This window comes from Mustela nigripes, chromosome 11 (assembly GCF_022355385.1).
Source record: "Mustela nigripes isolate SB6536 chromosome 11, MUSNIG.SB6536, whole genome shotgun sequence".
Taxonomy (NCBI): Eukaryota; Metazoa; Chordata; class Mammalia; order Carnivora; family Mustelidae; genus Mustela; species Mustela nigripes.
The window spans coordinates 38,747,251-38,758,362 of NC_081567.1; the positions used below are offsets into that span (position 1 = coordinate 38,747,251).

An 11,112-nucleotide genomic window follows, 5' to 3' on the forward strand; every position below is an offset into this window, starting at 1 on the left:
TGAGAATGAGGGCGGAGTGAGGCCACACAGTGGTGCTGGGCAGAGTGAGGCCACACAGTGGTGCTGGGCAGGCTGGCCACCGGGGCCTCTCAGTCCTGCTTGTCCCCTCTCTGCCTCCAGGGGTAGATGAGCTCCCCGAAGAACAGCTTGCGGCACAGGGAGCCCCAGGAGTGCGTGGGGTGGCAGCCGCAGCTGGGCAGGCGGTAGGCGTGCACCACACGACCGTAAGGCAGGGGGTTGATCTGGAAGCACAAGGGCAGTGGTCAGTTGGGCTACACCCCCCAAATCCCTGAGGCTCCAGCTTGTCGGTCCTAATGGTCCCTCACTGGGGGTCCCTGGGCTATCTGCTATAGGTCCCCAAGGGGCAGGCTAAGCAGCTGGAGAGGGAGCGCTGGGGCCAAGCTCAGGTGTGCTCTCCTCCCGGCAGGCTGCAGGCAGGTGAGGCTGCAGGACCAGCCACCCAGGGGCCACACCCCTGAGAAAACCACGCAGGGCCCCAGCCAGCTCAGCATCTCCTCTCTCCCGGAGATGTGGTCCCCCGGCCAACCCCAGCAGCCCCCAGAGAGTCACCCGGGGACCCGCCCGCGCACCCCCACAGCCCAGAAGGACTTTCTCAGAGCAAGAGTGTGTCCTGAGGCCTTGGCCAAGCCTGTGCTCTTCCTCCTGGAATGAGAGCCTGTGGGGCTCAGGGCAAGAGCCCGGGCTGGCTGAAGGTTTTAGACACAGCACAGGGGATCCTGTCCGGATCCTGCTGAGGGAGGTTCCGGCTGGAGGGGTCACGGTGCCCAGAGGTCTTGGGGGTGAGGAGGGAGCCTTCCCTTGGGGCCCCACCCGTCAACTCTACCGCGCCCATGTAGTCCTCCCCCAGAGCAGCACGGAGGGACCGGATCCCAGCTGCCCCAGAACACAGGCAACATCACCGCGGCCGGGAGAGGGGTCCATCCATGTGCACCGGTACGAGAGGCACACAGGGGCCTCACCTGCATCAGGAGGCGGAGGGGCCTGCCGGCCTCGTGCTCCAGGACTCGGAACTTCACGCCCGCTGCGAGGACGGCAAGGTGCCTGTGAGGCACACGGGGCCCTCGGCAGATAGCCTCCTGGGCCTCCCGCCCCGTGTGCCTGCAGAGGCAGGGCTGGGCACCGGGGCTGTGGCAGCAGAGGCCAGGTGTCTGAGCTGCGCTCAGGAGGCCGCACCCCGGGCTCGCCTCCCCCCGCACCTCCCCCGCCTTCCCGGCTGCCTCTCTGAGCTGTCTGCCGGGCCAGGATCAAAGCCTCCACAGACTTCACGGAGACAGAAGCTGCATGTCTGGGAGGTGGAGAAGAGTCGGTTGGGCCTTGGGGACGCGGGCTGCGCTGCTCTGCAAGGGAGGACGGGGCTCTTCCCCCAGAATGGACAGGGTACTTGGAGGGGCGCGGCTGCCCTGCTGGCATCCTAATGCCAAACTCCGGGCCAGCGGAGTTGACTGTGCCCCTGGCCTGCAGCTGGGGCTCCCAAGCTTGGGAATTTCCGAGGCAGAAAGTTCTTGAAGAGAGAAGCAGGAGCTAATTATCAATTCATGAAGAGCCCCCAGGGCAAAGTTGGGAGGAGGCGTGGACTCGGCTGTGAAGCTGAAACAACTCTGCTCTGACCGTGGGCTTCGGGCTGGGTTGGGGAGGGGCTGCGTCTCGGGCTCTCTGCCTGCCTGCTCCTGGCATTCCCTAGTGAGGACAGAGGCTGGGGTCCCTGGCATGGGCCACCTGGGGGCCTGCAGGGGACGTGGCCTGCAAAGGGAATTTAAGAGCACCGGTAGGCAGACTTGGCCCAAAGCACACTGAGCACACAGGTTCAAGTCCCCTGGCTCTCTGCGGGCTGGAAGCAGCTGCCGGGAGCTCTGGCATGAGGGCTGGGCAGCCGCTGGGTGGGATCTGTACCAAGAACGCCTGCGTTCCCTGATGTGTTCAAAACCCCTGAACGAGAATGGGCTGACTCACAATGCTGGGACCAATTAGGTCAGCACCCCCACCCCCTTCAGTGGGGATGATCTCCCCTCAGGGGCATCTGGCTGACCTAGTGGTTGGTGTCAGCATGAAAACAGGAGCAGCCACCTGCAGAGGGGGACAGCCAGGGGCAGTGAGGGGGGGCGCTGTCCCCGTGCAGTAGTGTGGGGTAGGGGTGGGAAGCTGCTCTCTAGCACCCTCCAGGCCGGCCTGTCCCATCCAAGGCTGAGGGGCACCAGCCACACACCCAGTCCCACATGAGCTTACAGGGACGCTTCTTGGAGCCACATTTAGGTACCACCTACACCACCGCAGACATGTGTCAGGGTAAAGGTCCACGCTCATCACAAAAGCAGGTGAGACAGGAAGGGCTGCCTGTCGTCTCTGGACCCTCCAGCTCACTGCAGGCAGCCGGCCCAGGGGACACCTGGCGGTTTCTGCCCGCCCCCACTCCCCATGCCCTGCACACCATGGCTTCCAGGCAGGGCCTCGGGGGCACCCGCGCCTACCACACACACAGACCTACCCGCGAGCCTGTAGGGCCGGCAGAGCCGGAGGCCAAGCGAGTAGAGCGGCAGGGAGTTGACGAGGTCCACGAGCAGATGGATCAGGCCCTGCACGGCCACCACCAGCAGCCGGAGCTGCAGCAACAGACAGCACTCAGCCACATGCCCGAGAGCACGGCAGCCCAGAGGGTCCTGGGCCACAGCGGAGGGGGAGCAGGGGCTCAATCCCCTGGGGAGGGCCCGGACTCATCCCAGGAGGGCACAGCTCCCACCCCAACGCTGAGGCCCAGCTGTGAAGGGACAGGGGAGAAGTGGGCAGGGAAAGCTGACCCCCGGGAAGCATGCCACTGGCCCCTTGCATCCTGTCCCCCGTGCACCCAACTGTGTGTCCCAGACTGGTGGCCGGCATCCCCCCAGGGTAGGACCCCTGCATGCTCTAGGGCCCAGCACACAGCACCCAGAGTCTGGAACAGCCATGCCCCATGGGTGGCCTGTCCATGGCCGCTGGGCCGGCAGACCAAGCACATAGCTGGCACTCTAAGCACTGTAGACGAGGGCCATCAGCCAGATCACCCAGGGCCACGTGCAATACCAGCCGCGCTGTGTGTCTCTCGGCTCACCAAGGTGAACACCAGGTAGTACAGGGCTGTGGTAGGCAACAGGAAGAGCAGGACGGTGAAGAGCAGAGTCCCGATGAACAGCTGCAGGGACAGCGGCACCGTGTCAGCGCCGGCAGGAGCCCATGCCGGGGCCAGCCCCAGGGCAGCGTGAGCCACATCTCTGCGGCCGCCCCCACCACACACACCCCCACCCCCGACAACCAGGCAGAAGCGGGCTGTCTGCCAGCAGAACACCTGGGCTTCCTGAGACACTCAGGAACACCCGCTCACGACAGCTGTCTCCAGCACGGGAGACACTCAGGGACACAGAACCACCAGCAGGGTTTGGCCTGTGCACTGAAGGCGGGAGGGCTGTGACCCGCGGCAGGAAGGGCGTGCCTCCCAGGGCAGCACGCGGGGTCTACCCTGCAGACAAGGTCTGCACATGCTAGGGAAAAAGTCAGAGCCAGGTCTTGTGCATAGGTCACGTCCACACCCCACGGGCCAGAAGCTGCCAGGGGCCCAGCACCCTCCTCACACCAGGGCCCACCTCCCACCTGGGGCAAGGTCCTGCACTCTGAGGGCTCCTCAAGCACCTGGCCCCCTGCAGACCACTCCCGGGCCCCAGGCTCAGCCCTCTGGCTGCCGAGTCACAAGCTGAGCAGCCGTCCTGGCCAGGCTCATGGAGAGGGAGCAGGCGGATAGGAGCATGGGGCCAGTCACCCGTGGGTCCCACAGGCTCCCTGGGGCTGCGGTGCCATCTCCCCTGCCCTCCGACCGCGAACCTGGTCAAGGTCATAGGAGCACGAGTCCACGCGCTGGCGCAGCACGTTCCACTTCTTCCCCCGGAAGAGGCGCCAGAGCGAGGACAGACCGCAGATCTTCAGGCAGTACAGCCTGCGGGCCACAGGCAGCGTCAGGGCTGCACCTACCCCCAGCATGAGCCCCCCCCCCCGCCCCCCGCACACTCAGGGCTGGGGGCCGCCATGGACCGGCTGCACGGGGGGCATGCTCACCCACCTGGCCCCGTAGACGTAGAAGCAGTAGATGTGGAAGGTGAGCAAGGCGATGATGTCGGACAGGGTGGACAGGGCGACCGTCAGCCCCAGGCAGGCCGAGAGGCCCACATGCCACAGGATGTGCTCGATGAAGGGGGAAAGGAGGTGGACATAGCCTGGAGGGACAGGGTTGGCCCTGAGGGAGCAGTGGGGGGAGGTCCTGCCCCTCCCCAGTCCCTCATTTCCAGAAACGTGAGCAGCCAGCTGGCAGAGCAAGGATGGGGCGGGGGGAGGGGGACGGTGCAGAGGGCACTCACTAATCCACAGGTGCAGGTGGTACAGGAAGAAGCGGCCCAGCACCTGGTCCAGCGCCCGGTTCATCTTCAGCCCAGCGGGCGCTCCCATCAGCCACTGCAGCAGGTGCTGGAGCGCCTCGGCCACGTGCTACAGAGACACAGGAGGGACAGGAAGCCCACAGCCTGGGCCCCAGCACAGCCAGCCCATCTGCACAGGGCAAAGAGAGTCTGGGCCCCCCCACCCTAGGTGTCTCCTAATGTGCTGAGCACATGAGGTCTCCTTCACTCATCTGGCCAAGGAACCTCTCTTCACAGAGGCTCTGGGACCTGGGCCTGAGAGACAGAGCCCACGAGGCTGACAGTCTGCCCCGGTCCTCAGGCCACAAGAGCCCTGAAGGGCATCACCTTTCCTCCACCTCAATCCTCTCACCACTGGACCCACAGGCGTGCTGGGTCCCACATGCCCAGAGGTGGGACAGACCCCAGTTTACCATGAATCTTATAGAGGGAGCCCCTCGGCTGAGGACCACACCCCACCACCTGGCATGGCACCACCGAGGGCCTGAGCTGGGTGGGTGACCCCAGGAGACCCTGAGGGTGTCGAGCGAGCCCATCAGGGGCCCATGGAGCAGGGGGAGAGCTGGAGGGCTTTGTAGAGGGAAGCACAGATGGGGTCTGCATCAGAAGCAGCGTCCAGAGAGGGCCAGAGACAGCTCAGGGGCTCTCACAAGCAAGCAGGGGAGGTGAACAGCACCCTGGCGACCCAGGGACGAAGGCGGGTGGCCGGGCACTGTGCCAGTCCCAGGGCACAGGCCCCCGAGGCCCCAGCCTCATCAGCAATGCGGAGGCGGTGGCCATGACAGCCCTGCCCCCCAAGTCAGACGCCTACCATCCCCCACTGCCCACCGTGTGGACCACGGCAGTGAAGAGAGGAACATAACATTCTTTATAAACAGAGTTTATCTAATATTTAAAGGATAAGAGCTGAGCAGAAGGAAGAGGCTTTCATTTTTAAATTAAATATTTATATTTCTGCACAGTTCTGCAAAAGAGAGATTGAAGACAAAGCCGGCCAAAAGGCAGAACGTGGGTTAGCAAAGTACAGCAGCTAAGCCCCTTCCTGACCTCCAGGCCCACCCTCCTCCTGGACCAGGTCTCCCCAAGAAGGATGGGGGCTCTCGGCCCGTGAGGGGTCCTGTCCACGAGCAGGCCCAGGGCACGTCTGCAGCTAGACGTTGATGGCTGCGCCAGAGGCAGCAAGCGCAAGACCACCCAGCCAGGCCTCAGCCCCTCGAGCACTCCGGGACCAGGATGCCACTGGTGGAGGCCTAGGCGAGGCCCCAGGGGCCAGAGGGACTGCTCCAAGAGGGAAGACAAGCTCGCAACAGGAGAGACAAGCCCTACGGCTCTGAGGAAGGGAGGCAGAGAAGCCAAAGGCCTGGCCCCGGCAGGGAAGAGCAACAGGCTGGAAATCCTGGAAACCGGGGGAAGGATCACAGAGGGAGTGGGGGAGCCCTGCAGGCGAACTGCCAGCACTCAGCGGGGGACTGCAGAGTCAGCAGTGGGAGGAGCCTGATCACACAAACAGCCCTGGACCCACAGGAGGTTTCTGTGCAGCTTGCTGTGCGACAGCCAAGCCCAGAGCCAGTGCCCTAAAGAGCCTGGAGCCAGGGACACTGGGCCTGATGGAGGTGGGTGGGCTCCACCGCCAGACATGACCACCTTCAGGAATGGAAAGTAGAGGCCAGGAGCTAAGATGTGACCCTGGGGGGCAGGCGGGCACCTGGTAAGCCAAGGCTGCGCAGCCCTGAGGACCTGTCTGGGGTCAGGGATGAGGGCTGCTCCCCTGGTCCAACAGAAGGAAAGGGGCGTGCAGCTCTGGCCAGCTGAGGGGCTTCTGCTGCCCCCAGAAAGGGCCCCACCCTACCCCCACCCCCGGGACACAGGTGCTCCAATCGGGACCAGACTCCACCCAAACAACTCACATCAGCCACAGGGACGAGAGCCTCCGCCAGCTGCCCGATGCGGTCCTTCCCATGAAGCCAGGACAGCAGCGCAAGGCCGAGGGCCACATCGAGAAGCACAGAGACAAGCATGTTGGCTTTCCTGGAAGGAAGGGGCCGATGGGAGTGAGTGTGAGGGGGGCTTGGCCAGAGGGGATCCGCGTGGGTAAGCGTGGTGCGAGGAAGTTGGGGGACGCCCCTGGCCGCGACAAAAGCAGGCAGACCCTGCACCTCATCAGCTGGGCGGGGCTCTCAGCCTTCTGGGTGCTGAAGACGAGCGCGAGCTGCTCCAGCCGGTGCCCAAGCTGCCCACACACAGATAGCTTGCTCCAGATGAAGGACAGCGGCCGCAGCTTGAACACCCTGTGATGGGCCAAGAGAGGTGGCCGTGTGGGTCATGCAGCGGTTCCCCTGCCTGCCAGGGAGCAGGGGCCCCTCAGCTGGCGCCAACACTCCTTCGCAGGCCCACCTCAAGACCCTGGAGGCCACGCTCCCAAGCTCAGCGGGACAGGGACACCATGGGGGCAGGGCGACACCAGCAGTGACTCGAGGCACCCCCAAAGTCACGAGCTGAGGCCTCGCCCCAGGAGAGGAGAGAACGCACTGTCCCACCAGCTAGCGCCTTGCCCTGCTGGGTGGGCGATGCTCTTCGGGGGTCTGCGAGCCAATCGGGCTGCCCCATGGGACTGATGTCTCCCGAGGCAAAGGAAGCACCAAGACGCTTCTGCACATGTTCCGGCACTGAGAGGAGGTGTGTGCAGGCAAAGGTAAGGAAGGCCCTCTTGGCTCCCAGTTCCACATGCCTATAGAGCCTTGCTGCCACAGGCAGGGATCTGCAGGGCCCGAGCCCAATGCAGAGCGGCCACCCGGCCAGGCGCTCAGACGCTCGGGAGGAAGGAGGAAGCCTTCAAGCAGCTCTGAGCCAGCTCCAGGAAGGAGACACAGTCCGCACAGCCATCCCAAACGCCAGTCAAGTGGAAGGCAGCCCTGCACTGTCTGCACCGAGCCCTTAACCCCCACCCGCACGGCAGGGTCCCTGAGGCTCCAACCAGCCCAGGGTAGCAGGGCCCAATAGCATCCCTGGGGTTGCCCTAGAGGGCCAGGGGGCTTCTCTCCTGCACAGCAATGGCGATGCCACACACGACTGCCGCTGCGTTCTCCCCACGGCTCGAGCCGATGAGCTGATCAGGGTCAGGGCCACACCAGCATCGCTAACCTTTCTCAAGTCCTCGGAAGGTGTAACAGCTAAGGACCAGCCCCAAGACTGCACTTCGGCTGACGCTCACTTTCCTGTAACTCAGTCCAGGGGGTTGTGACGATCCCAAACCCACAGTTCATGTCCAGGTTCCCTGCAGCCCTCAACCCAAGGCACCGTCCATAAATAGCTGCCCAGGGGCTCTGCCAAGACAGGCCAGAGTGCTCCACAGCCCCAGGTCAGCAGGCGAGGCCAGTCCCCAAACTGGACAGCTGGAACCCCAGGACCTAAGTAGGGGCACCATCGGGGAGCCGGCTTCTCTACAGAGGGAGGGGCCCTGAGGCCGGAACAGCCGGTGCCACCCCAGCATTCCCTGGGCCCTCAAGGACTACCCCCGGGGTATTCCAGGGGACACGGGCCCACCAGGGCCAGGGAAGCAGGAGGGACCTGCACGCCTTTAGGAGGACAGCTCCCAGGCACCGGGCCGTGCAGGCACCAGCCATTGGTCTGCAACACCCTGCGTCTGTTCACGGTCTCATTCACCCTGCAGGGGACTGAGCCACCTGGAGTCCACTGGATGGCTACCCGCTGGGTCCCATGTAAATGCGGAGGCGGCCAAGGGAGTCTGCTGTGCCTGGGGAGCAACGCCCCCCAGACACCCCTGTGGATATCGGGGGAGGGAACAGGAGATGGAAGTGGGAGACTCGGCAGGGCGCATCTGGGCCTCCAGGGCTCCACACCCTGAGTGGTGGGCCTCTCGCTCAGCAGCCCCCTCCTCCCGCCCCGGCCCCAGGGGCATGTACCGGCAGGTGCAGGCCGCTGAGATGAGTGACAGCAGGCAGGCCAGCAGCAGGCAGACCGGCCCCGAGGCCCGCTTTGCCAGCTCCGCAAGGATGCTCGCCTCCACGCCCTCCGACTGCCAGTGGCTCAGCCGCACAGGGCCCTCGTCAAAGCGGTCGCTCCGGAAGAGCGCCTCACTGCGCGCCACCGTGTCGAAGACGGCAGCCAAGCCCTCAGCACTGGCCGTGGCGTCCCCCGCCTGGCGGTCGGGCAGCGCTGCGGGCGGGTGCAGCTGGGACAGCAGCACCTGGCGCTGGTCGTAGAACACGAGCATGACCTGGTCCTTGACGCCGGGGCAGGTGGGCCCCTGCTGGCGGGTGGCCTTGCAGCTCCAGAGCCCACTGGTCCGCTCCCGGCACAGCTGCAGCCAGGGCTCGTGGGAGAAGATGGCGCCCAGGCCCTCCAGGAAGGGCCCCAGGCGCTCCTCAGCCTCCTGGCGTCGGTGGCACCAGGTGCCCAGCACAGCCAGCCCCACACGGCCGGCCTGATGCACCTGGGCCAGCAGCTCCTTCACCTGGATGGGGATGAAGGGAAAGTGCACCACGGCCAGGACCACGGCGCTGCTCTGCTCCGGGACCCACCGTCCTACCAGCAGGCCGCTGTCGGCCGAGGCGCAGCATGTGGGGAAGAAGGCCTTGACCACCATGCCGTGCAGGCTGCAAGAGAGGGGAGAGTATCAGTCCAGGGGCGCTGCCGCCGCCGCTGCCACCGCTGCTGCCGTCGCCTCCACGGCCCAGGGCCATGGGGCCCACGGGTTGGGCCCTCACAGAGTCTCCAGCACCCAGCCTTGGGTTTGATCACAGAGGCTGGCAGGACCCCAGTGGCACATCTCACGTGGGCACGGCCCCACCCCCACCCCAGGCTGGCCAACACTTCCCCCTAAAACAGGGTGAGGAGACAGGCCTGACCCCCCGGACCACTCACGAGGGGGTGCGGGGCTGAACGTGAGGGCTTTGTTCTTGTTTCCAAGGAAACCGGTGAGAGCTTGCTACGTGTACCACGTGGAAACACACACGGTCCCATTAACAATTAGAGCAGTGCATATGGAGTCTGAGGAACCTCGATTTCCTTACTAAGCTAGCGAGGGGAACGACCGAAACCTAAGTGGATCGCTGCTGCGCTGAGGGAAACCAGGCATGCTGCTGGTCTCCGTGGACGCTGTGCAAGAGCTCCAGCACATACCGGGAGACGTGCCTGCGCCCCACGCCCACCCCCTGTCCGTTGAGTCCCCGCAGGAGTCTTGGGGCTCGCGTGGACCCCCCCCCAGCCTTGGGCTGTGCCCATGCGCCATTTCTGGGCTGGGTTCCCAGCAGGGCCCGACTTCTCTCGTCACACTGGAGCTGGGAAGCTGTCCAAATACAGCGACCCTGGAGGACAGCAAGCTCCCCACAGCCTTCTCTCAGGCTGAGGGCCATGAACCTTCCCCACCTCTCACAACCTTCATGTGACCTCTCAGCAGCAAGACCCGCCCAATATCTGTGGGACCCTGCACCCCACCCTACCCGGAGGTCAGGTCACATGCAGGCTCCTCAGCAAGCACCAAGCCAAGCCCCTCAAGATGGAGGGCAGCAAGCCGTCCTTCAGCCAAGGCCTGAGCAAGCTTTCTCAGATGCTGGCTGTCCCCACCTTGTTGGCACAAAGGATGCAGCAGCCACCCTGAGCTAAGACCCTCAAGCTGGAGCCCACAGGTCCCTCAGGAGAGACACAAGCCTTGGATGGTACCTGAGACCTCCAGGCCCCACTGCTCCCCAGGCCTGTGGGGACACACATGTTGTGATGCCGGGACATGTCACCAATGTCCTGTCGGCTGGGGGGTTCTGGGAGGGGCCTTACACAGACACAAAGGCCCCAGGCTTAAGAGGTCACTGGTCTGGGGCACCTGAGTGGCTCAGTGGGTTCAGACTCTGCCTTCGGCTCAGATCATGATCTCAGGGTCCTGGGATTGAGCCCCGCATCGGGCTCTCCGCTCAGCAGGGGGCCTGCTTCCCCCTCTCTCTGCCTGCCTCTCTGCCTACTTGTGATCTCTCTGTCAAATAAATAAATAAAATCTTAAAAAAAAAAAAAGAGGTCACGGGTCCAGCTGCCCTCCCTCCATGCAGGGAGGCCAGACGGGGCTGGGAGTTGGAGGCCTCTCACAGCTGGGGATTCCAGCTGAAGCGGATCCCTCCCAAAGGTCCCTCCCTGCCAGACACTAGAGAGGGCAAGCGGCAGCAGGCGTTCGCTGTGGAGAACCTGGAGCCCCACAGCCGCCCCGGCGAAGCTGCTGTAGCCGTCACGGGGGCCCACTTTCCTAACCAACCCTCCCGGCAGGGGCGAGGTGAGACGGCCCGGCCATTGTGCTGCGAGGGACCTGGGGCTCCCGGCTCGCGGACCACCGCGGGGGACCGGGCGGCACACCGCCCCTCGCGCCGGACACACAGCTGCTCAGCCCACCTGGGGCCCCTTTCCCAGCAGCCGAGGCAAGAAGAACAGCCCGAGAGCGAGCGGGTGCGCCGGCCGCGCCTCTCTTTGTGCGCCCGGCGCTTCATCTACAAAGTCCTCCGCGAGAAGAAGCGGCCGCGGCCGTCCTGTGCCTGCGGAGGCGGAGGAGCCCAGGAGCTGCCGCTGTCTCGGCGGGGCGGGGGGGCGATCCGACTCGCCCCGCCGCAGCCTCCGGAGCCGGATCACAGAGACTGCGGATCCGACCCGACGCCCAGGG

General features: G+C 64.9%; 1 protein-coding gene across 2 annotated transcripts in view; it reads right to left on the minus strand.

Annotated features, from left to right (window-relative positions):
* PIGQ (phosphatidylinositol glycan anchor biosynthesis class Q) overlaps positions 1–11,112 on the minus strand; it is a 12,576-nt gene continuing 1,464 nt past the window's right edge. The window contains exons 2-11 of one of the 2 annotated variants that reach the window (XM_059415826.1): positions 8,378–9,070; positions 6,611–6,742; positions 6,362–6,482; positions 4,398–4,524; positions 4,103–4,256; positions 3,868–3,979; positions 3,104–3,184; positions 2,504–2,618; positions 981–1,042; positions 1–242 (exon numbers count right to left, since the gene is read on the minus strand). In XM_059415826.1, the coding sequence (XP_059271809.1) occupies positions 90–242; positions 981–1,042; positions 2,504–2,618; positions 3,104–3,184; positions 3,868–3,979; positions 4,103–4,256; positions 4,398–4,524; positions 6,362–6,482; positions 6,611–6,742; positions 8,378–9,060 (1,740 nt within the window). In that variant the 5' untranslated portion in view covers positions 9,061–9,070 and the 3' untranslated portion in view covers positions 1–89. Of the gene's footprint in view, positions 243–980; positions 1,043–2,503; positions 2,619–3,103; positions 3,185–3,867; positions 3,980–4,102; positions 4,257–4,397; positions 4,525–6,361; positions 6,483–6,610; positions 6,743–8,377; positions 9,071–11,112 lie in introns of those variants that run through there. The other variant, XM_059415827.1, reaches the window with a different exon arrangement.